Raw genomic sequence first — 26709 nt, 5'->3', positions numbered from 1 at the left:
AAGCACCTAGGGCGTGGAATGAGAAATTGAACAAGATTCTTAAAGAGTTAGGCTTTAATAAGTGTTCCAAGGAACCATCACTGTATAGAAAGGAGGAGAAAGGACACCTTTTGGTTGTAGCCGTATATGTAGATGATCTCTTAGTTACGGGTTCAAATCTTGATATGATACTCGAGTTTAAGAAAGAAATGGCAACAAAGTTTGAGATGAGTGATCTTGGAAAGCTAACGTATTATCTTGGTATTGAAGTACTCCAACACAAGGATGGTATAACACTAAACCAGGAAAGGTATGCGTCTAAAATTCTGGAAGAAGCTGGAATGAATGAGTGCAATACATCTCAAGTACCAATGGATCAAAATATAAAGCTATCAAAGAGACTTGAAGAACGTTGCATTGATGAAAAGGATTATAGAAGGAGTATTGGGTGTCTCCGATACTTACTTCACACAAGACCTGATCTCTCTTTCAGTGTTGGTGTTCTTAGTCGATACATGCAAGAACCAAAGGAGTCTCATGGAGCAGCCCTAAAACAAGTTCTAAGGTACTTACGAGGAACATTGTCTTTTGGACTTACTTTTAAGCGATCCAATGGTACGGGACTAGTAGGGTATAGTGACAGCAGCCACAATGTTGACGTGGATGATGGGAAGAGCACAACTGGCCATGTTTTCTACTTTGATGAGTGTCCTATCACGTGGTGTTCGCAAAAGCAAGAAACAGTAGCACTCTCCTCTTGTGAAGCAGAATTCATGGCAGCCACGGAAGCTGCAAAACAAGCTATTTGGCTTCAAGAACTCTTTGCTGAAGTAACTGGTAGAGAATGTGAAAAGGTGACAATTCGAGTTGACAACAAATCTGCAATAGCCCTTACCAAGAATCCAGTTTTCCATGGACGCAGTAAACATATACACACGAGATATCATTTTATCCGTGAATGTGTTGAGAATGAACAAGTGGAAGTTGAGCACGTTCCAGGTAATATGCAAAAGGCTGACATCTTGACAAAGGCACTTGGAAACAATAAATTCAAGGAAATGAGGAGTCTTGTTGGAATTCGAGATGTGAAAGAAGATTATTTCAAGCTTAAGGGGGAGAATGTTGTTGTAAACTTGAAATAGCTGGAGGATCAAGCTATGTATATTTAGGAGTTATCTAAATATAAGAGGTATCTAATCTAATATATATATATAAAGGGGAGTTTTTTCAAGAGCATTTAGAGCGTCCACATAGGATTGTCCAGTCACTAAATAAAATTTTAAGATTATAATAATAAAATAGATTAGAAAAATAAATAATAATTTTTAATCTTATAATTATCTTTATAATTCGTATAATAAAATAGATTAGAAAAATAAATAATAATTTTTAAACTTATAATTATCTTTATAATTCGTATTTATAACTAATTCTGCGGAGTAAGAAGTATACTCCATATGTTTCTTCGAAAAAAAAAAGAAGTATACTCCATATGGGTTTCATACAATTTTTTATATTGTTTTTTTTTTTTGTTTTTTGTTATGGGTATTAGGGGGAAGACAAGAAGATAAAAAGATTGAATACGTGTGTATCATTTCTTCCAATAATGATACTACTTAATGATCCTTAAAAGATAAAAACAAATTCTAGATAAAAATAATATAATTGGATAACTTATCACAATTAATACTCCCTCCGTCCCGGAATACTTGACCTGTTTTCCTTATCGGGCCGTCCCTTAATACTTGACCTGTTTCTAAAAATGGAAATATTCTAACAATATTATATTATTTCTCACTCCACCCATATTAACCCACCTACCCCCTACTCCATACAAAAAATAATTAAAAATTCAACCCCTACTCTCCCCCAACCCCACCTCTTAACCCACCTCCCACTAACTATATTAAAATAATACCCCACTATCATCTACTACCTATTAAATTAAATAAGTCAATTCAAGTCCCTTAAACTCTGTGCCGGTCAAACCGGGTCGAGTATTCCGGGACGGAGGGAGTATCTTTTTACAAACTGCTTTACAAAATTTATCTAATTAATGAATAAGTTATAGTGTAACAGAACCACCTCAAATATTTCATTCTTATATATTATTGTACCTATGAAACCATCCATAACAAACGTCGTTCACATTCACGCATATTGTGGTCTTTTTTTTCATGTCGATCAACATAGATTACGGTTAAATGACATCACTGTTTCATGGGTAAATATAGTCTTCTCCAAACTATTTTACCTACAGATGATAAATATCAAATATATTTTGTTTATCACCATGTCTTATAACTTCTTATGGACGACGTTGTTATTTCTCTATCCTCCATTGCTTCTTCTTTGTTGTAGGTTTGTTTTGCAAATTGGTTGTTTTTTTTTTTTGCTCACCACCATATTTTCTTCCCCCAAATTCAAAGGGCCTGTAATAAGCTAAAGCTCTCTTAGATTGAATTCCCCAACCCATTTATCCTCCCAAACACTGATTTTCGAGTCACTCCCTATACCCACAAAATATTAGCTTGAAACAAGTCCCAAACTTTACCCATTGATTTCCAAAGACGAGAACCATAGGAGAAAGAACGAAAGAGATTATTAGACTTGGTGTATTTATCCTTAATAACTTTAACAGCCATGTTTTGTTCTTGATGGATAATTCTCCACCACAACTTAAGGATATACAATAAGCTCTATTAAGGGATTTCACACACCTAAGACCCCAAACCCCCTTCTTTAGAAAGCGAGATATTATTCCAACTAAGAAGGTGGATTCCTCCTTGATCTACATCTTTGCCCCACAAAAACTTCGCAATCTTATTATTCCAACGAGATATTGGTTGTTTAAGACCTCAAAATGTTTACTTTCGATTAGTGTTGTTGATGGTACTTCGAACTAATTTGGTTAACTTCCCTCAAAAAAAAAAAACTAATTTGGTTAACTATATCGAGCGCATCTATTTTAAGTCATAAATCTATTTAATTTGAATAGATTAGTTATTGATTAGTGAACCAAACTTAAATTTCAAAAAGTATAATTATATTGAGTACTTCGTATGTTTCTAATTGTTAATTTTGCAAACGTATAATTAAATTGAATATGTTTTTACTTCATGTATGAGTATCTATCAAAACAGATTAATCAACAGATGTGAGTATGTGACTACAGTCACTAGAAGACAAGTGCAGTTCTTTTTTCGTTACTTTGGTTTAATTTGATTGTAAATTCATCCTTGCATTACTGAATTTATTGTAAATAGATGATTATCTTCCTGTTTGAATTTATAACTTCCTGTTTTCTTTTATGCATTTAACTTTTTTCCATATAGGATTGAGTTTATCCTTTAAGTGTTTTATTGGATTTAATCTTCCATATCATTATTATTTTTATTTGAGATGCATAATATTTCTTCATGAATGGATTTACAATTTAAGAAATAAAATTTACATATTTAATCAATATTTTAATAAAATAGAAGAACATATATAGGTTATGTCATTTTCTTATAGTTGAAAGAAACCCGTGCATTGCACGGGCTTCAAATCTAGTAGGATTGTATTTAGGAGTTATCTAAATATAAATAGAGACCTAATAGGATTAGGAATAAGTTGGGTTTTCTTATATAAGGAGGTGCTAGGTTGTAGCACAACTTATGAGATTTGTGAGTTTAAGGTTTTTGAGTAATTTTACCTTAAAGATAATAAGAGAGGTATTCTTATTAAAACGTGTGTTCTTGAAATTCTATACATATTAATGTTCTAATTATAATCCTTATGTATCCTATGTATGCCATATACTTGTTATAGTACTGCGTATATTGTTTAAAGGTACTTTTAAGTAAAAGTTGTAACAACCTCAAAGGCTCAAACAATTAGTACTACAAATCTAAGTTTAACTTTAATTGCAACAAAGGTATCAATTAGGATGCTTTTCTTCCTTGCTAATCTTTTTGCCACATCTAGTTGATGCATAAATTATGGTATCCACATAAATTAATTAAATATTGTCGGTCATGAGTGTATGTATATACATAATACATGCAACATATATTCATGCCATGTTGTTATTAGAAGTATGTGTTTGTAATTATTTGAATTTAGAATGAGAACAAATAATTTGATTAAGACTTGCATGCACGCATCTTAATTAAATTATAGTTTTATTAATATAAGTTAAATATCTCGTTTATATTTTTTTCATGCATATTTATATTTTCAAGGTCCACTTTATTTGTTGGTCCATGAACTTTGCTTATTTTGCTTTTTATCTTTATTTTATTTCAAGTTGTACGTAGTAGTACAATACTGATAAGAAAATAAATAAATTATATATATAGTAAGGGTGTTGATTGCTCATTAACGAATAATAATACTTTGCTTGATTTTCTTTTTGGTATTCGATCGAATGAGCTATAAATGCAATATGAAGTACGTACAAATTACAAACAAAGGGAAAAAGATTTGAATCTATTATCTACCATGTATTGAATATCAGTCTTAATCATTAGGTCAATACTTCATCGATAATAATTTGATCAAATTAATTTATTTATTTTAGTGTTAACACTCGGTTCACCCTTAGGGCTAATCCGGATTCAGGGCGAGTATTGGGTGGATAGGTTCTAGCCCCTCCAAATTATTGTTGCGGGGGATCGAACACGAATTCTCCCTACTAAATTCAGCTCCAATCATCACTAAACCAACAAACAATTGATATCAAATGAATATTTAAGTGTGATATGAATTTCCCAGACAAGTGTGCTCGTCACGTTGGCCCCACGTTGCACAAACTTCTTTCAAGTGGAGAATTATGAAGCTGATTTCATGGCAATTGGAGTATTTTAATTCATGTCACAAATTTTCTCACTATTGTTGAATGCAACTTCATTGTCTTCATGTCATCATTTTATATAACAACAAGTAAATATGACGAAATGTGTGTATATTATTTGACTTTTTGAGTATGGGTAAATGTCCATCATGTAATCATTTGAATTCAAGACATGTAACGACTACACAAGCATAATGTGAGAATTGTACGTACTCAATATATACATGAGGACATGTAACGATTATACAAGCATAATATGTCGTTGCGAATTTCTTCTGTTAACTCCTTGGGACACTTTATACATGCTTATCAAGATATCGACTTCTTTTTAAATAACAAAGTCTCTTACGTACTCTCTTCTTTTAACTAAGCTGGGTCACAATTTTAAGAGAAAACGTGTCTAACTTCCTCGTAAAATTTACATTTTTAAAAGAAATCACGATACTTTTGTAAGTAAGTGAGTTACCCGAGCCAATTCAAATTCTAAAACTCGTGTACAGACTTGATCATACGAAAATAATGATAATGATAATAAAATAAAAATAAAATTATACTTCTCCCGTTTTTCTTTTTAGTTGACACATTTATTTATCACGTTTGCCAATGCAATATTTCAATAATTAATTAATATCTTTAATTATTAATGGGTAGAATTTATAAAAAAGTTGATATTATAAATCTATACAATTAAACGATTATAACAAGATACCACGTGACTATTTTTCTTTTCTTCAGTATAAATCACAATTGATAATCAAAGTAAATTATATGAATAGTGTTAAAAGTCAAACTGTATCTAAATAAAAAGTTACGGAGGAAATATGATTTATGAGTATCAAGTAGTCTGCATGTGTGCTGACTGGTAGCAAAATGGATTATTTGAAGGGGGGTTAGTAAAAAGGCAATAATAGAGCAATCCATTACAAAGTTTCCAAGGGATATTTGGGACCTCTATGAGTTGTATAGTGAACATGATAGAGACTTGAGGAAGTGAATCACTTACCAAATTCTGTCGACTTTTCTTGTTTATTTTGTGTGTGTTCTATGTTATATTTGTCATAGATGGTCCAAATGGTCCATCCATATACAAAACAAATGGTTCAAGTCTAGTGTTCATGAATTACTTGTATTTTACTACAACTTATCGAGGTTGGCTTTGTACAATTGTACTAATGCGGAGTAATGTTAAAACAATTGTCACCGGAACATGAACGATAATGTTAGAGTAATGCCTTGAATCGGTCAAGCCCATTACTGCAACGTCTCAGCACGGTACCCGTTGTTTTGAACTAGGGTTATCTGTTTTAGGCCTATTTTTTGGGCTTTTTCCGCCTCCGTCTAGAGAGTACTATATAAACAATTAAACACTCTAGGTCATAACCTAGTTGGATTATGTAATTTGTATTTCTCAAGATCAATAAAACTTTTCTCCCCTCTACCCGTGGATAAAGATGGCTGTGGGCTGGGCCGGCCCGAAGCACGACCCGACCTGACACGACACAAAAAATCCCGGCCCGAGCACGAAAAAAGCCCGGCACGGCATGGGCACGAAGTCGTGGGCCGGGGGCCGGGCCTGGGCCTTAATTTTTCGAAAAAGCACGACAAGACACGACACGACTCGACCCGGCATGACAAAGCACGCTAAATTTTGTAATTTTAGTCTAAGGCACGACGGCCCGGCCCGACACGAAAGCCCGTAGGCTCGTGCTGGGCCTGGGCCTTGTTTTGAAATTTTCGGTCCGGCCCTACACGATACAACGTGAGCCTAGATTGGGCCCGACCCGACACGAAAACCCGTGGGCTCGTGCCGGGCATGGGCCTTATTTTGAACTTTTCGGCTCGGCCCGGCCCGACACGATACAACGTGGGCCTAGATTGGGCCCAACTCAGTTAGGCCCACGGCCATTGGGCTCGGCACGCAGCCCGACCCGACCCACGACCATCTTACTCGTGGACGTAGCTAGCACATTGTTAGTGAATCACGCTAAATCTCTGTATTCTTTATTAACCTTATTTAATCTTTCTTTGCATCCATTATAACAAATAATATGTACATACCTGTATACTTCGTATATTCTTTCTGATCTGAAAAGGTTTAATTTTGATTATAAATAAATAATATATTTATGATATACTCAGTAATTGGCAAAGTTTACTTTTGACTATTAATAAAAGTTTAGTTTTGATTATTAATCGGAAAAAAAACAACGGTCGGTTATATGTTGTCTACGATATACTACCTCCGTTCCTAAAAGTTCTTTACGCTTTGGAATACGTATCCAAAGTATGAAAACTTTGACCGTAAATTCTCATTGTTATATACATCAAAACGTTATCATGTAAAATATGTCTCATTATGTATTTTCAGAATATCTAGTTTTTATAATTTTTTCACATACAGAATTAGATATACAAGTGATTAAATATTGTATTGAAGTTCGTGCAAATAGTAAGCGTAAAGAACATTAAGGAACATAAGTAGTACTATGTATCTGGATACTTATGTCAGCTCCCTTACGGCGTTGTTCGAAGGCAATTCACAACTTATTTGCCAATTTATTTATCCAAAAATGAAAAAGTTGGTTCACATGCTAAAATTTATGACAAGCAATTACTAAGTTTACCAAGCATTTTTTACAATTTGAGTAACAATTAACTAAAAGAAAAATGGAGTACTTTGATAATATATTAATATGAGTCGGTCAATCTAGTCAAACCAACCAACCAACAACTGATTATCAAACAAGAATAGTACAATACTATTTAGTTAAATTAAATGAAAATCTTGTACACCACGAGCGATAACGCGGTATCAAATTACCAACTCAAAGGCTGCAATTAGGCATCACATAGCACAATCTATTCAATTTCAAGCAAAGCATTGCACATTTGCACAACTACAAGTCTACAATGATGATTTGATGACATTATGGATTTTACTGAAACACTCAACACTCAATTACTCCAACCCAAACACAAAACAGGCAGATCCATGAGCCCATGACCCCTCTTGTTCTAAAGGCTGAACAACCACAAATCCACAATCATCACATTAAGTAACATGGGCCTAATATGGGCCACATTTTAAAATAACTTGCCCCACATTTGCAGGTTTGGGCAGGCTCATTTTTGGCCCATTAATCAGAGGTAGCTTCATCTCCACGTTACTCGAATAATACACACACAAAAATATATTTTAACATAAATATAAATCAATGTCTCACCTTGGAAAATTACAGAAAAAAACAAAATTTTAAAACCCAAGAAAAAGACAAAACAAAAAACGTTTAAAATCCCATAATTTTGGGTGGGAAGAAAAATTACACAAAAAATCGAGGTTTTTTTGGCGCAAAATAGGAGAGAGAAAATCTGGTTTCACCAGAGACAGAATTATAAACTTGGAGCGGGTCCCACTAACAACGAAGGACAGAGAGAGAAAAAAATAAGAGAAAAAGCCCTAGCTTTTTTTCTATCTCTCTCTCTGTCGTTCTTAATTTTGAAAATAAAAATAAACATTTGACCTTGGAACCCTAGAAAGAGTTTCCCCAAATTGATTTTTAATTTGATTGTCGAAAAAAAAATGAGTTCTTCTCAAGTGGTTCCACCGCCACCTACTAGAAGGACTAGTTTGACGCAGAAACGGCAGCCGGGGGCGGCGAAAAAATCTGGCCCGCCTGCTGAAAATGGAACCTCATCCAAGCCTACTTCACCTCCGTAATATTTTCATTCCTATCATCTCTTAAATTTCAATTATTTGGTATAAAGCAATGATTTTTATTGAAATTAGTGACGGAAATGAAATGGGGTTGTTGATATTTGAAATGGGTTTTGTTGATTTTGGTAAATTGGGAAAATGGGCAGGTCATCTGTTGGAGGAGGAGAGAGGACGGTGAAGAAGTTGAAGTTGTCAAAGGCGTTAACGATTCCGGAGGGGACGTCGGTGTCGGACGCGTGCCGGAGGATGGCCGCCCGTCGTGTCGATGCTGTGTTGTTGACTGATTCTAATGCTTTGTTATCTGGAATTGTTACTGACAAGGTTTTTCATTTGCTGTTTTAATTTGGTTGTTGATTATTGGATTGTATGTTTTATTTTGTTATTGATTCGCTTTATGTGGTGGGTAGGATATTGCTGCTAGGGTTATAGCAGAGGAGTTGAGGCCGGAGCAGACGGTTGTGTCGAAAATTATGACGAGGAATCCCATATTTGTTACTTCGGACACATTGGCTATTGAGGCACTTCAGAAGATGGTTCAAGGTTTGAGGCATTTCCTGATATCTACTCACTTCCATTTTCGGGTGTGTTTTTTTGGTTAAAATTTTCGCGTATGTTAAGTAGAGTGAAGCAATACTAGTAAGATTAAGTTGTAGAAGAATGGTGTTCGGAATGGAAAAAGGATGATTACATAGGACAATCAAATTGAAACATCCTGAAATGGAAAGAGGATAACTATTTTGAATGTTGAAATGGAGGGAGTATATTGTTTCTTAGACTTGCTATTACTGTATTGTTTAAATGCAAAACGGTGGAGTGTAAGTCTAACGAATATTGTTATATTGAATACACAAAGTCCTAATCTATTGCCAAAAATGAGGGTCCTAGTTGGTTTCCCCCCACCCCAGTTGCATTTGAGTGTGATTTTTGGTGCTCATTGTGGAGTTGAGGAGATACAGGAATGTGAATTATCTTATTTTTAAGGGAAACAAATGAGGCAGATACACGAAGTTGGATTAAAAAAAAAACCAGGCAGGTTTGATTAGATTGCTTGACTGGAACTCTATTATGCTCTCTACCACAAAAATAGGTAAAATGTCATTAACTGGATATTTGAGGCTCTGTTATTTTGGAGTCAGGATGGTTTATGTAGAGAACGTTTCCCCCAAGTAGAAGAAAATGACTACCTTCTAAATTAGGAGCAGTCGCTTTCCATCAATCCTTCCAGCAATGTCTTATGTTTCAATTTATACCTTAAATCTTCCGAAATTATCTCAATAGTGTTTTTGTACAAGAAGCACCAACCTTGTAGTTTCTTTTGATAAAAAACTGTTGAAGGAACATCCTTCTGATCTAGTGGAGCCATATTATCTGTATATAGTTTCAAATTATGGATGTAAATTATGTTGAATTGCTTTTGAAAACATTCTAATACCATCTATGATTATTCTACAGGAAAATTCAGGCATCTTCCTGTTGTAGAAAATGGTGAAGTGATTGCTTTGTTGGATATCACGAGGTGTTTATATGACGCCATATCAAGAATGGAGAAAGCTGCTGAGCAGGGTAGTGCTATTGCTGCTGCGGTAGAGGGAGTTGAACGTCAGATGGGAAACAATTTCAGTGGTTGGTTAATCTTTCTCTCTCTCTATCTCTGCGTGTGTTTGTGTGGGTAGGTTGAGAGAGTGTTTGTTTGCTCAGTTATCTCTCAGATATGCTGGGCTAGCTGTTTAGAAATATTACTATTTTTTTTGGGAACAAGAATTCCAAGTTGTAGAACCTAGGAGCTGGGAAACTAGAAAGCTAACCTGTTAGTATGAATTTCAATATGTGCTTCCGTTGCATACATCAGTCTCCTAGTGCTTCTTTCTCCTTGTAGTATGTATAGTTCATCTAACTATACTCATCCTGACAGAGATGGCAGAGATAATGGATTTCTTAGGACACCATGAACTTCATTAGGGTTTAATCCGAATTAAAATTTGTGCCATTCATTGCTTTCATTTGTTTTTTTTAATAACTGAATGTATCAGTACAACTTTGTGTTAAGCGATTATTTATTAAATTTCTCTCTTTGCTTCTTTTCCAGCTCCTGCTGCCTTTATAGAAACATTAAGGGAACGGATGTTCAAGCCTTCTTTGTCAACTGTTATCACCGAAACCACCAAGTATACCTTGCCTTATTTTGCAAATGATCAATTTTGTATTGAGATATTGCTTGTTTAGTATGATTTGTTATTAAGATATATGGCGGTGGGTCTTTCAGGGTAGCCACAGTCTCACCGTCAGACCCCGTTTCTGTAGCTGCAAAGAAGATGAGGGATTTTCGTGTCAATTCAGTAGTTATTACAAGTGGGAACAAAGTTCTTGGAATCTTAACGTACTACCCTTTTCCCTAGATTTCATATTCTTGTTTCTTGGATTATCTTATGTTCAACGGTCAAGGCTCATTTTGTCTGTTTTGCAGGTCAAGGGATATACTCATGCGTGTTGTAGCACAAAACCTATCACCTGAGCTTACATTGGTGGAAAAGGTTTGGAAGTTCAATGTTTTTTAAGAACTGCTGTTTCAATTCTGTCGTTAAAGAGGCATTTCCCCCTGTTCTTTTTCTAATTTGACCTGTACTACTCCTAGGTTATGACACCCAATCCTGAATGTGTGAACGTGGAAACAACAATCCTTGAAGCATTGCACGTAATGCACGATGGGAAATTCCTCCATCTTCCTGTTTTGGACAGAGGTAAGGATACAAGCATTAGCCTTTATACAAGTTGGCAAAGTGAGTCTACTGAATATTCCCCTAATTGTTTCTGTTGTACAGATGGATCTGTTGCTGCTTGTGTTGATGTCTTAATGCTGACTCATGCTGCTATTTCCATGGTAAATCATTTTTTGGTTTTCTGTTTTACCGATTATGTGATCTTTTAAATTGCAGGCCAATTATTTGGTGTGCCTTTCAATAGCAAGAAATTAATTATTTTTCATATTTTTCGATGTTTTGTGCTTGCATGTGAGTTAACAAATTGGAAATGGAGTGTTTTTCATTGTCATTTCCTCTATGCTTATTTGAAATTTTGTGGTCATAGCTGTTTTGCTAAAGCATCTTTAAAACTTAGAAGTTTCTTTGGTTAGTGTAAAATGTTATTTATTGCTACAGAAAATATCATCTCCCTTTTCCCCTTTGCTAGTGGTTGGCTGGTTGCTACTGGTAGCTCATTGGCATCTTTCTTTTCGTCTCTGCGTAAATTAAAAACTAAGGAACATATCTTTAAGAATTGCAATTTAGAGGATGAGTACTCCTAGCAATTGCTCTATCTTCCCCAAGTTTATGCCATTTTTACAAGTACAAAGGGTTGTACAATATAATTAGGTCTGGACCCCGTTTCTAGATGTTTAACTGTTTAAGGATCGTTATGCCCTTATGCCTACCATAAAAAGGGAAAGAAATAAAAGTTCGGACATGAATCAAATGTCAACTACAACATCTGCTTTTATATGTATTGTTGATTTTTTAAAACCCATGTCTCTAGATTATCTGAATCCTGATGCAGTTAAAATGCTGCCAACATGCTTATAGACACTCCTTCCAATTATCCTAAATCACTGTTTCTCGTAGATGAATATCTGTTTGTACCACATTTTAAAAGTTTAGGATTAAGGCCTTCCTTAATCAGACCTGCTGGATATATGTACTATGTTTATGTTTCTTAGTAGTTAGTACTAAATCTAGATATACATTAACTTCATTCTGGAATTCTGGTGTAATTATTTATTACTCAGTACTTACTTTTGACATGTTTATCTTACCTTCTATCCTCTTACAAGGTTGAGAATAGCTCTGGAACTATGAATGATATGGCAAACTCAATGATGCAAAGGTTCTGGGACTCAGCACTTGCCTTAGACCCACCAGATGATTCTGATTCTCATAGGTATTTGTTTTCTCTGGGTCGTGCTACAAGAGTTGTGGTTTCGTTGTTAACATGATTTTTTCACAGTGAAATGTCAGCTGCGCTAATGAATTCGGAAGGAACAGACTTGGGAAAATATCCATCACTTGGTCTTGGAAATTCGTTTTCATTTAAATTTGAGCACCCTAAAGGTCGTGTTCATCGATTTAACTTTGGTAAGTGTACACCTGGTGTTAGTTTTGCTTGGAAATTAGGACAACACTTTAAATGAGGAAAATGTCTGAACTTAAGAGATTTTTCAAGACAATATTCATTGTTGATAAGGCAAATTTTAGTTAAATCAATTTTGTCATATCAACTAAACTTGCATTTCTGCCTTGGAAAATTTTCTACCCATTTAAAGCCACCTGGCGGAGTTTCTGTCTTTTTTACTACTTGATGGTTGACGTCATCGTGGTTTCATTTGATAGTTAATGAGTAGGAAATACCATATTTGAGAATATGGTTATTACTCTATTGTCGTGTCACCTAAACTGACAGTCCTGTCCCTTCTCTTAAATTTCTTCAGCAACCGAGAATTTGGATGAGCTTGTATCTGCTGTTATGCAAAGAATAGGGTCTAGTGACAGTGGCAACCGTCCGCAATTGTTGGTAAGTTTATTTCGTGACAGTTTTTTTTTTTTTTTTGACCTTTCGTTCGTTATTGCATGGTTCTGAACATAATGTTCCTCTGGTAATAGTATGAAGATGATGAAGGTGATAAAATATTACTCACATGTGATTCTGATCTCCTTGGTTCTGCGCTTCATGCTAGATCTTTGGGACAAAAGGTACTGCTTTTTACTCATGCTGGTGTGAATTTCTTATGAATTTTAGTGCATCCTTTTGACACTGCATTTTGGATTCATTGGTTTCCTAAACTTTCATGTGGTGGGTTTGTTAGTTGTTTTTCCATAGTACTACATTGATGTCTAGTGGTACGTTAGAGAGGTTCCATATCTGGCTAATATTTGACACTCCCTGCAATGCTGTTTTAGGATTTACTTTTACATTTTCCAGGCATATGTTTGCTATGAACAACAATTCAATAGGATCACACTGTAGGTGAGATACGGGGAAGTTTAAATTTGTGCTTGCTTCCGGCCTTCCCCTAACTAATTCAATAATAGTTGAGGGTGTTTTTACGAGGACTATACGTAATTTTACCAGTGATCAGAAAGTAACATTTTGTCTGGATTGCATTTGCACTTTTTGAGTTGTGGGGAGTAATTTCATACTGAGAAATCAGGACACTGAGAATTGAGGTAAGAACAGGGGCTGGGAATGGTAAATACAGCAAGATTAAAGTTGGTGCAAATGTGCAATCGAGATTTGTTAGGCTAGATTTAGATGATTGTGGCATCTGGGTTGAAAGTCAGATATATGGATCGGGATGGAGTCTGATATTACCTTCGATTCTTGGATGGGAGAACATGATCATGGTTGAGGAGTGCAGCATAGTGGATCCTTAGCTGAAGAGAGAAGGTAATAATTGTGGTATGTGATAGATACTTCGAAGTTATCTCATCAAGTTCTCCAGTTAGTTTGTTTATATCCTTGATTTTTTTAATGTGACAATAGAAAATCAGAAAATAAGATCAAGAAGAAAATTAAGGAACAACGATAATCGGCCGGGTTCAGGTAGGGTTCGGGTACACTTAAACCAAATAGAGCATAAATGCTAGACACTCGATAAAAAGCTAAAAAAACAGAACTCTTATCCATATTCAACCTCCACTTTCCCTAAACTCCTCTATTTTTAGACTAACTACCTACCCTCTTCTTGTTGCTCAAGCTACCTATAACTGAACTGTTATGGCACTTCCTAATGTGCCCTTCCCCTATACAGGTGAGGCTATACCCCCACGCATTATAGATTACTTCTTGGGTCAATTATTTACGGTTACACTAACTGGTCATTTGTTATGAAATGGGGATAGGGATAGTGGTTGGTGTAGGGATCGGGAGTTTATCCTGGGGAATTCATTAATTTATCCCTATACCTCATTACCTTGTTTGGCATGCATATATGTAGGGAATTGTTGGATAGAGTAGAAAATAAAACAACAAACTTACTATAACACCCTTTTCATTCTCACCCCTTCTCGTATAACTTTTGGAAACAACCCTAACATTTCCATCTTTCAGATACTCATTTCTCTCTTGTTCTTCTCAAGCCTCCATTTCCATACCTTAAACCTCAAATTCTGATCTATCTTTCAAACCAACAACACTATTATTCTGATACATACTACGTAATATGAGAAGGGGTTGGAAAGATGAAAGCATGTGAATAGAGACAGAAAGCGGAGAAGCTTCACGTTGTTTACTTAAGGCCGCTGACGAGATAAAGGTTAAGTAGACTGTTGGTCATGGCGGTAAGATTTAGGTGAGAGAATTGATGATGTTACGTTGTTACAGGAGAAGATTAGTAGCAAAAGAAATAAAAAGGGGCGTGAATACACATGGGAAGGGAAGCAATAACGAAGGGCAAAGATGTCCTTTTAGTCTTTTACATTACAAGGAGAATTCCCCATTCTTATACCTTCCCCCATCAGGTACAGGATAAGTGGGATAAGTAACCATTTTATCCCTACCCCTTATAGAATATATAATCCTTGTAAACAAACAAGGGATAAAGGTTAGGAGGGATATAAAATCCTTATTCCCGCCCGTTATCCCTCCAAACAAACAAGCTGCAAGTGATTGTACAATCGACTTGCATTTGTACTTGTTTTACATAGCATATTGGGTTGACCAACAGGACTGATTGGTTGCAAGTTTAAGACGTCAGTCATCAGGCGACCGAATTGATCCTAGAAATCTTGAATTTGGAGTCAGCAAGGCCAGATTCAGTCATTGTTCCATGGTATCTGAGGCTACTTAATATTTCAAAAATATTGGGCTTGCTACAAATGCTCTTTTAAAATGATGATGTTTTGAACTGTTGCAAAGAAAGATTCTTAATAACTATAAAAGTCAAAATGGTATCAAGCATCCACATTCAGATTTTTCTATGAAGCGGAAGGAAAGTGGAGATTTGGAGAGAAGATTCACGCTTCAATCTGCTTGCTTCTGAATCAAAATCTTCCCCTGTTCACAATCATCTCGTGTACTAGTGCATGTGTTGCATGTTTATAGAGGAACAGTAAAAATGTTTTCTAATGTTATGTTATTTGCTACAGGTTATAAGACTGTTTCTGGAGTTCCCTGAAGCCGTCAAGGAAAGAAGTACTGAGATTAGTGATGCTGTTGTTGAGAGATCTAAATTAACATCACTTCATTCAGGGATCTTGGCAGGTGCAGTGATGATGACAGCCGTTGGTGTGGTGGTCTATTTGAGGCATGCAAAACAGTGAGGCATCACATGGAATCAGTACCAGGCTACAGAAGTTGGCCACATCCTAACATAACCTATACTTTTTAGTTCCAAGGTTCAAATTAAGCTCGGTGTAAACAAAATCACGCTTTGGCTTCAAATTGATGCCTGCTTCTTTTGCTGGGAAGTTGTTAGATTTCCCAAACATGATGTTGATATTTCAAAACTATCACATAATTTTTTGTAAAGTGATAATATATGGAGCAAACAAGCAAAAAGCTTGGATCATCTCACAATCACAATATCCTTTACCATAAAAAGTTGTTCTTTACAACAAACATGACTCTCATTTTCGGGTGGTGGAAAAAATAAAAGAAATTGTATGTATGTTCAAAGTTTCTCCTTTACCTTCATGTTTGTGGATTTTGCAGCTTCAGAATAGATTGAACTTTTTCGAGCTAAATCGATAAACAAGAACAATTCATTTCACTGACATAATTATCTGTGTTAGTTTCAGAATGAAAAAAGCTCCATTTTTTCTGACTGAATAGTGTAATTCTGCAGAAACTCAATTATAGAAAGCGAATAGACCACAACTATTATGGAGGAGTTCATATCATGGTTATATTATATCTTAGTTCAAAGTTTACAAACGTTTGGCACAACACTAGATTATTCATTGTATATTCTACAATCAAGTTTTTAGTTCACTTGTTCGTCGACAAGCCAACTAAATATAATACAGCTTTTGCTGTAAATTTTCTGTATTTACAGAAAACTTCCCCAACCGAAAAAACAAAAACTTGGAAGACTCGTTGGAATCCTCTGCAGGCTTGTAGCGTACTATAGCAGGCCGATTTCAGAATTTATTTCTAGCATCTGTAATGCAAGGAAAGAAAACCAGTCAGCTTCATCAAACCAACATTTTCAAAATCCATACAAGAAATGTGTGAAGATTAACACAATGTTCTACATTGACACATGATGTTACATCCCGTCCCAGTTGTTAACAAGAGTAGGGGTGAGCAGGACCGGTTAGCCTTCACTTTTTTCGTGCTTGCTTTAATTAACAATTAAGTTAAGGCTAAGGAACCGGTACCGGAACCGATCATAACCGGATCGCGTAACCGGGTCCAAACTTTTGGAACCAGTACCAGAACCGGTGGAACTAGTACCCAGTTAGCCTTCTTTCATGCTTGCTTTAATTAACAATTAAGTTAAAGCTGAATTTTATACTTCTGTTTTTTTCTAATAAACTATCAGCTTGGCTATTTTAAAGTTGTTTCTAGACTTCTTAACCAAAAAACAATTACAATTATCATAAGTATTTTCGAACTATTTGTGTCCGTTTGGTACCGGGTACCTGGTCCCGAAACCGGTACCAACGGGTACCCAGTCCTAGAAATATAGATACGGAACCGGAACCGGTCATAAATTTGGAACCGGAACCGGTCCCACAGGTACTGGTTCCGGGTCCTAGGTCCTTTGCAGTTCCGGGTCCGGGACTGAATACCTAGTATTTCTGCTCACCCCTAAACAAGAGTGTAGGACAGAAGTTGGCAACAATATCCACTTCCTTCAGACCATCAACCATCAACCATCACACATTCATTCACTCACATGTAAAATACGATTTGACATGTTAAAAGTTACCTGGGTTCATGAATTACCAATTACGCCGGAATATTCCCATTGCCTTCAGAGTTTTCACCAGGATTTACAGTAATATTTCCAGAACTATCATCTTGCGGAGTCTCCTCAGAATCAGGCTTGACCTCTATTACATCTGCAATTACTTTAGGGACCTCATTTAGCAAACGTGACTGCTCTTCCTCAGACTGAAGTTTGTCTCTCCTTTGACGATATTCATATAAAGTGAAAGACATCAAGGTCAAGGATTACTTTAACATGGTAAGAAGCCTAATCATTTCTTAACTATAAGCATACAGAACTTCTGAGAATAAATATGCATGCAATTGCACATGCATGAACTGATGATGAATGTATCAAAGACGCTTCCTAAAGAAAAATACGTTCTTAATATGAACTAGCTAGATGGGTGCATATATCTCGGTAGGTTTAAGGGAAAAGGATTTCTTTTTTAAATTGCACTGTTTTTCTTGAAATTTATTAGAGAAAACATGGAGAAAAAGGAATCACAAATAAGACTTCTAAAAGGATATTCAGCTCTCCGTCCCTTCTCATTTGCTAGATCAATGCGACTCCGTAGAACAGACAGTTCTCTGGTGATCCACTGTAAGTAATTGCAAAGAAACAGTGAATTAAAATCAATAAATGAGTATGGCTGTAGAAGAAAGGTAGAGCAGGCAATGCTTACGACAAAGATGAATGCATTAACCATGTTAAGGGCACGCTTGGATTGGGTGGAATGGATTATGGGGGTAATAAAAGTCAAACCACCATAATAAAAGGACAATGAAGGTGAATTGAGGTGGTTGCAAGGAGGGTGGTGTGGTGGTATTGTGATGAGAAGTTGTGGTAGTGGTGGTGTTGTGAGGAGAAGGGAGGAAGGGGGGAAGTAATTACCCCCCAAATGAGGGTAATTATCACCCTAGTGGGATGGTGGGTAACTATTCCCCCCATGATGAGGGTATTTGTTCCCCCTTCCCTTTTATTTTCTTCTTGCCAACACTAGCTTGTTCCCTTTGCCACCACTTCATCCCCTCATTATCACCTTTAATTACCTTAGTTTGACTTTTATTACCCTTTTAATACATTACCCTCAATCCAAGCATGCCCTAAGAGGGATAAGAATTGAAAAGATCAACAGTCAAAAGATAAAAATAAACAAAAAAAAAAAGAATATTGTATACCATAACCTAACGTTGGTTTTCAAATGTAAGCTGAACAAAGTACATTCTAATATTAGTAATAGTAGTACTCACAAATTTTGTCATATCTTCATGGAGATCATTTACTTTCTTCTCAAGCTCCACCTGTTAGGGTTAACCAGGGCAGATAACAGTGAATAGAAAATCGAAAACGTTGAAAAGAAATTTCATTGTCTTCAAAGAAAATCACCAGAGATTTCTGTTGCATAACGAAGAGTAAGATACCATGCAGACCTTTTAATACGAAGTATATACTTATAGCATTTTAAAAAACTATGTTATGATATCACTTGAGCATACGTTCAATACGAAAGAAAATCTAAATGGTTATTTAGTTTCATTCATTACCAAACTTATTTATCAAGTACAATTTTAGGGTTCTATCTTTGATCTATACATCAGTTTCAAGCAATTTCTATGATATCTTATATTCCTTGAAGTCCTAGTAGATCTGAGAGAGCTTACAACAGTAGGTTTTGGAAGAAGGCCATTGTCCATTTTCTGGCGCAGCTCGGTACAGTCATCCTGCATATAACAAACAATTCAATGTACCGGTGTTACTAAATTTCCTACTCTGAAATAAGGCTACAAACATATGAAAGGAAATCAGAAGGAAAAGGGTAATTCCCATCGTATTAAAAGCAATTTTTTAAAAGAAAGCATATGATGTATTACTAGATTCATATAATGAGAGTTACATAAATCTTGGGAATGTATATGTAAATGGAGAAACTATTGATTATTCCAAAGACACGCAATTCTTGCATATTCAAGCCAGAATTACAAAACCCGTCCAGCCATTGGGAGGTTGAATTACAGCTTCATAACAAGTGGGTCACTTTGTTGAGAAAAAGCTTATAATTTACAGCATTCAATCAATCAATAACACAAAGAAGAAACCACAGCCATCAACAACGTCTTCCAGTTAAGGTAGTAATAATATTAATCAAAGTTCATTATGAAAAATAGAACATCATATGTTTGTAAAAAAAATTAGAAAAGTTACTACAATGACATATACAGAGTATAAAAGTAAGAGTATCAGACTGATCAGGTACCTCAGATAAATCATCATTTGATAGCAAGCGAATGGGGACATCATTTGGTAGATTAGATACTTGAAGAAGAACCTCATCACCAGAGTTCTGGATTCCTATGAGGGTATAAAAGGAAACAATTCAGTATAAAGGGCAAATGTGATAGATACTAAGGAAACCAGTGAATCCAGTTGCTAACTTGCCACTAGCTTCAGGATATAACTTTATATCACACATCTTCAATTTACAGTGTGACATGGTTCAACACATCAGTTAATTGCAGAACGAGTGCCGAATATTAGCCAATAACCTCTGCTATTAATCAATTGGAGAAAGACTATGTACACATAATATAAAAATACTCGGATGATGATCAGAGTTAGACTTTCTTTTGTCCTATTGTAATTATTTCCCTAGTGTCCTAATGTTAATCTTTAACACAATTACTAAACAGCTAATAGAGAAAAAACACATAACATTTCACAGTATATACAGGTTACACTTGCAAATTCCCAAGGTTAAAATATGGGGGAAGTAGTAAAGTGCAAGATGAAGAAAAAATGCACATTGTTTATGTTAACAAAATCCTTACAAATAGTGCTTTACCTTTTACTGGAAGGAGATGATATGGCTTCTTTGCATCCGGCCTGACTTTCACAAAGCTTCCCACCACTTTGCTTTCAAAAGTCTCACACTGCTCCAACAATTTTTCCACTATACACTTCTTCAAATAAACGAGCTTCATATTCTGCAGAGCTATTGTTGCAAACTGACTATAAACAACTTTAGCAACAACAATTGGTTTTTTAGGCTCCTCTAATACGGCTTCTTTCGATTGAAACTTTTCCATAAGTGATCCTTTATGCTGAAAGGATCCAACATTTCTCCACCAAGCCTGCTTCTTTGTAGCAGGCAAGAGAGTATTATTGTCCTCCTCACATCCTGAACTATATCCTTCACCTTCTGACTGCTCTAAGTTTTCAGAAAAATGACCTTCTAAAGCATCGTTTATTTTATACATGCTAATTGATTTTCTTCCTATTAAAGGTCGCAGACGTACATCACATAGAACCTTCTTCTTTTTATCTGGATCAAACAGTTTATTATCATGTACATACTTACTGATAAGTGAAGCCACATCATTCTGTGTTAGCTTCGTGCTCGTATCTACTCCAATAGATCCAAGGAACCCTATAAGAGCTTTCGAAGCCCAACCCACAAACTCAATTTTTTTAGGACCTTTGCGCCTTTTTGGCAACGGTTTGGGCTTCTTTTTATTACTACTAGTAACTATTTCTGGTATTACAGCACCATCACTTTCATGCTCATCATCAGATGGCAATTCAATGGTTTCTTCCTCTTTGACAGATTCATCCGAGTCAGAGTGGTGCACCGGCTTCCGAGACGAATGTGGCCTTTTTTTATGTAACTCGCCCTCGTCAGAATTGTCATTGTCCTTTTTTATTTGAACATCTGCATCGTGCAGATCTTCTAAGGTCAATCCTTCTTTTTCCTTAATAATATCCCAGTATTCCTTAAAAAGGCCTTCATATGTTTCCCGGTCTTTGAAGTCCACCCTTTCCTGTAAAATACAAATATAATAAAGTCAGCAACTATAGAGGCTGCAAATTAAATTTTGGCATTCATCAAGTCAAGGAAACACTGTTTGACTCTATTGGACTGTTCTGATAAAGCAGCAGAGAGCCGGAATAGGCAAGTACTAGGGTACAATTATAAACAGGACAAATTAAGATCAGATTTTGAAAACAAATCAAGGTATAAACTGAAGATACAGGACACATTCAAGTAAAACAACAACAACAACAACAACAACAACAACAACAACAACAACAAAAGCAAAATAATTAAGGGCATAGGAGGCACCATTTAAGAATATGAGGATCTGAAATTTTTCCATCAAATCTCCAAAAGACATTTCAGGAAAAAAAAATCTAACACAACCAACCGCTAGTCTGAGAGTACTTAATCTCGCGAACAACACTACCATCTACAAAGAAAAGTTATTAAAATAAAATGATGAACTTTTACAATTTTGCCTCCCCCAAATCACATAGAGATTACTCAGTGCTATAGACATCGTCAATTCGTCGATATTAACATGAAATCAATGCCACTAATTAGGCTGATGTCCTGGTTATAGTAAGGGGAGTTGTATGTATGCAGCCATACCCTGTGAAAACAGAAAGGTATTTTTCCAAGTGATCTATAATCTGATAAACAACCACATACTTCTTTAGAATAAATAAGAAGCACAGGAAGCTGAATGGGCCATTTAACTTTAGTCCATTGTAAACTAAAAGCCAGATATAAGGCTATTAAGCGTCTTAAAATCATTCCAATACAGATGGCTAGTCCATTATTAGTTATCCACATGCATGATGCCTTGTGCTTGAAGTATTGAGCTTCAGTCCAAACTCAAAATCTTCTGTATGCAGGAAGAGCACAAGATAAGACTCGTTAAACTCTCTCTTGATTTTGACATCTCATCAATTTAAAACAAATTATCTCATGTTAGTGGTGAATGCAGGATATGAACCAGAGGTGAAAAGACATAAGATAGGCCATAGAATTGGACAATGATCCCCATTGGTCTTAGATCATGGAAAAAACATTTTCTTTTGTTCACTCTATTGGTGAAAGGCCGTCACAGAGTCACTGGTGACAGCTTTGCCAATTTCTGAAAGCTACAACAAGAAGATCATGTTGATAGTGATCAACAATGGAAACAAAAGTTGAAAAAGAGGCACAGACGAGCCGCCAAGAAAGAATAATAGAAGTCTAAAACAAAGCAAATTAAACAAATCAGAAAATTGGGTGGTCAGGTTAAGACAATTGTTCTATTATATCCTTGTATAATCAAGTGGTGAGTTTTATGGAAGGCAAGGCAGCACTAATAACAAGCAAAACAAAAGCAGAGAGGGGGGGGGGGGGGGGGGGTGACCATGTTGGTTGTCGGTGCATTTACATCTGGTGCAATTTAGGTAAAGCAGAAAACAACTGTATGAAAAACTCAGTAACATAAGATGATCATTCTGATGTCACTAAATGATTAGCATGACAAATCAATGTTGGAAAAAAAATCTACGAAAGAGAGTTGCAAAGGATAACAGTTACTCGGTACATTTTAGTTGTAGATGATGATACATTTAAATGTGTGCATGACATTGTACAGAATCAATAAGAAAGTCCATGAGATTGTATAACATCAATCCAGGAAAAAATAAAAAATAAAGCAGACAGCACAAACTGTTTTACTAGCATGCACTCTCAATTCACAAGTTATGCAATGATTCACTCATCTTTTAAAATAGAAATATAATAAAAAGTCACTAGTCAATTGATATGTGTAAGAAAATTGGAAGAGGACTGTCATGTCATGGATAACCTAATGTTTTCGGAGTATAACCGTGTCCACATCAATTGCCGTACACCAGGTGACCATGATAGGCACCTGGTTGGTGAAAGAATACTGGCAACTAGTAGGACCAAGGGCGTCCCCATTTTTCACCCCAACAGATGTGTCCAAAACTCAAGTTATAGCTTAGCAACTTACTAATAGATGTTTGAACAAAACCTGCAAGTATTAGAGATTTAAACAAGATATAAATCAAACTATACATTTCATACAGCACATTTTAGAAATTGGCCCATACCCCATCTGAGTCAATATCCACGCCTTCCTCTCCGAGTAATGCAAGTTTAAGGCAGTCATTGCAGAAACCTTTATTGCGTACAGTTTTTGCAAATTGAGCGCGCTTGAAGCAGCTTCCGCAAACAGCATTCTTACAGCAGAAACACTGATACTTCGAACTTCTTTTGCAAACAAGACAATGATGCCAGTCTGAAAGAAAGCACTCATCAGTAGTCAAGTCAACTTGCATGTGCTTTCTTACAATGTAAGAACGTACAATAATAGAGACGAACAGAATAAGATATTATAAATTTATTACTAGGAAGGAAGAATATGTCCCAACCTTAAGGTCTATTAACTATATCTAAATTTATTTCAGGAATATCGGGTGCCGTGCACCATGGCACATCAAACTGTTAACTGGAAAGAAGTCTTCAACTTGATCTTATCGAAGGCCAAAAAAGTGTCAAAAGGTCGAAATTCTCAAAGAATATAGAAGCATAAGCTTACTGTTATGCATGAAAATATGTATCTGTGCATTCCCTGCTAATTGGCATACTCAGAAGTTCCCTCTGCCCCGTGAAAAAGTCCACTCCTTCGATTTGTGATGTCCCAAAATAGCGACCACTTACAAGAAGTGATTAATTATGTTTAACTTTGCATGCTACCTTTGTTCAGCAACTCCTAGCCTTACTATTTAAACATCATAAAATCTTAAAATAGATGTGAAGGGCATTACTAGTGTAACACCACTTAAGATAGAAATCAAATGATCTTTCTTAAACTTCCTGAAAAGTCGAAAGTGGTATTTTTTTTTTTAAATGAGACGCGGTGACATAGGGTGTACCAAATTCAGTTTGATTGAAAGGAAAATGCATAAGACGAATGCAACACCAGCATTCAGCAATAACTAAAGATGGACATGGGTGCAAAAACATATGTAAAGCTGATGTTTAAGATGAAGAAATTGAACCCTAAGATAACATAATTAATGGCACAACATTGTGTGAAATTTGTAGACAAACTTACCACAAATCCATTGATCATCAGCATCTTCAGTTGATTCTTCCTTACCCACACATTCAGGGTGATAAGATTTCACACAACCCCTGCATAATCAAACCACTTATAAGATAAGAAACTTAGCAGGCGTGACAGCGAAAGATAAGCTCAAAACAAGGTCACACCTTTTACCCTCCTACAAGTCAAGCAAGACATTACACATTCTAGAGACTAGTAAACAGCAAACAAGGTCATTATTAGTTATCCTTCAAAGATAATTTGTCACTGTCAATTTATCATTTTGAAAGACAAAAAAAAAAAAAAAAATCTAAAATGAGGCTAAGGAAATCTACACAATTATGCATCTGCAGTATTCTGTATTCTAAAGAGTTGAAGATTTCAACTTAGTTACTTAAGATAGATACTCCCACAAAAGGATCAAAGCAAAACAAAAAAATTACTTATAACATAAGTAACACTTCTTACATAATAAGACTGAAATGTTCAATCTTGCAAGAAAACATTCGTTACGTTGATCATTCAATCATCACCAACATTTGTCAATGTGCTACTCACTCCATCCCTTAAAGATTGTCTTACGTTCTAGAAAAATGGTTGTCCCTTAAATATTGTCCACTTTAGTTTACTTCCATTGCAGAAGTATTAGTTGTCAACTCCAAGTTCCAACTTCCAAGTGACATTAGATAGGGAAAGGGATTAGTTGCACGTGACTTGCAGGTGGTATTAACTTATTGCAGAATTGCAGAAGCTGCAGTTAAACCCAGAAAACAAAAGGATCTTGTAAACACTTTTAACTAGGGGGAGTATGTGGGGAAAAGAAAGTGTATAAATTAATGCCACCTGCAATGCACGTGCAATTGCAACCAACCCCAGCCTCCACAATTTCAAGGCCCCCCTTTAATAATTCATCTTCCCCCTTTTTCTCTTTCTTTTTCCTTTTCCTTTTTTATTAATTTATTTTGGATGTGGGTCAACCGAACCAAACTAGTCTCTTTGACTCTTAAGGAATAATCAACCAGAAAATCTTACCACATTCTGTGTGGGCGTCATCTAGCTTAGTTTGGTAAAGTCTTAACTAGTACTGGGATCGAACCCGTCTACATCAATGTTTTATTGGTTATTGGCTATTGCCCTTTATGGGTCTATATACACCAATGATTAGTTCAAGGAAAATAGATTCTTTTCCCCTATTTTCTTTCCTAGTGAAAATCATTCACAACATTTTTATTTTATTTGATTATTTATTGTGGGGGTAAGACTGATTCAATTGCTTCACCTACTTGTGAAATCACAGTGAAAAAAGGTTAAAACTTTTCACCATTAATTAATTAATTAATCAAAGAAGCATGACAAAGGTACAAAAGTGATTAAACCCTTAATTTCACATTAATTGACAGAAATCAATAACCTATAAACAAAAAAACATCACTAAAAAAAGCTAGCAAATTGAAGAACAACACTGAAAACATAACATCCTTGAAGAAACTAGCAATTTGAACAATACCCAGAAACAAAATATCATAAAAAAGATGCTACATTTTCCCACAAACTTTAATAACAAGAATAATAAGTATCCCAGAAAACCCCAGAAAGATGCTACATTTTAATAGGGGAGGGGATTCGAACATGTAACTTAGGCTAAGACCTCGTTGGTTTAGTGTACAATGGAGCAGTAATTAGTAATCAATAACAAAAATTAGCAAACAAAATTAGTGGAAAAAGAATCATACTTGTAATCACAAACCATCAAAAGACCACCATCTTTGCAAACAAAGCAGTAATCTTCAGACTCAACTTCTGCATCTATTTCTTGTACTTCAACTTTTTCCTTCTTCTTCTTCTGATGGTTGCTGCTGTTGTTTCTTCCCTTCCTCTTCACCATTGTTGTTGATTTTGAGAGAGAAACTAGAAGAGAGAGAAAGAAAGCAGGGGAGAAGGAGGAGGAGTGATGTAGGAGTTTGGTGAATTTATTTATTTAATTGGAAAATTGGAAATAAATAATGGGGTGAAAAATTAAAGTCTCCTGAAATTGCTCCTTTTGGGTAGTTGTTTTTCTTATTAGGTCACAGTAACGCACCCAAGGTAGATTGCCATTTGGTTTGGGATTCTCTTGTGTTCTTGATTTCTGTGATTTGGTGTTATAATATGGTTTTGGTAATTGCGATTTTTTATTTTTACCTTTTTAGGGGGAATATTTCCTTATTTCTGAGGCCATAGGCAATATTTTTTATTGTATTTGTAATTTGTTGTAGGTATCAAATCAATTTAATAAGGATATCTTACCAATTGTGAAAAATAATTGGGAAGATATTTTGTGTGCTACAAGGGTGTGAACCACCTAAGGACT

General features: G+C 35.6%; 2 protein-coding genes across 3 annotated transcripts; one reads left to right on the top strand and one right to left on the bottom strand.

Annotated features, from left to right (window-relative positions):
- Nucleotides 1-8140: 8140 nt before the first annotated feature.
- Nucleotides 8141-16136, top strand: LOC110793531 (CBS domain-containing protein CBSCBSPB3). Its single transcript, XM_021998414.2, has 14 exons — nucleotides 8141-8530; nucleotides 8678-8852; nucleotides 8939-9071; nucleotides 9984-10154; nucleotides 10618-10696; nucleotides 10795-10908; nucleotides 10996-11062; nucleotides 11164-11269; nucleotides 11351-11409; nucleotides 12355-12461; nucleotides 12528-12655; nucleotides 13009-13091; nucleotides 13181-13270; nucleotides 15665-16136. Exons 1-14 carry the CDS (start codon nucleotides 8397-8399, stop codon nucleotides 15836-15838), a joined length of 1620 nt encoding a protein of 539 aa, XP_021854106.1. The 5' UTR covers nucleotides 8141-8396; the 3' UTR covers nucleotides 15839-16136.
- A 248-nt stretch (nucleotides 16137-16384) lies between these two features.
- LOC110793530 (uncharacterized protein At5g08430) lies at nucleotides 16385-26597 on the bottom strand. Of its 2 annotated transcripts, none has more exons than XM_021998411.2 (10): nucleotides 26093-26597; nucleotides 24369-24448; nucleotides 23362-23549; nucleotides 20294-21269; nucleotides 19709-19803; nucleotides 19116-19175; nucleotides 18705-18755; nucleotides 17982-18052; nucleotides 17452-17673; nucleotides 16385-16677 (listed from the first exon to the last, which is right to left on the bottom strand). In XM_021998411.2, the coding sequence occupies exons 1-9, from the start codon at nucleotides 26242-26244 to the stop codon at nucleotides 17472-17474; spliced, it is 1875 nt and encodes a 624-aa protein (XP_021854103.1). In that variant the 5' UTR covers nucleotides 26245-26597; the 3' UTR covers nucleotides 16385-16677; nucleotides 17452-17471. The 2 variants fall into 2 exon arrangements, with proteins under 2 accessions (XP_021854103.1, XP_021854104.1); XM_021998412.2 differs by having other exon boundaries at nucleotides 17469-17673; nucleotides 26093-26569.
- Nucleotides 26598-26709: the final 112 nt, after the last annotated feature.

Source organism: Spinacia oleracea, chromosome 4, assembly GCF_020520425.1.
Source record: "Spinacia oleracea cultivar Varoflay chromosome 4, BTI_SOV_V1, whole genome shotgun sequence".
Lineage (NCBI taxonomy): Eukaryota > Viridiplantae > Streptophyta > Magnoliopsida > Caryophyllales > Amaranthaceae > Spinacia > Spinacia oleracea.
The sequence above is the reverse complement of the archived record's forward strand: the minus strand, read 5'-3'. Positions and strand labels throughout refer to the sequence as shown.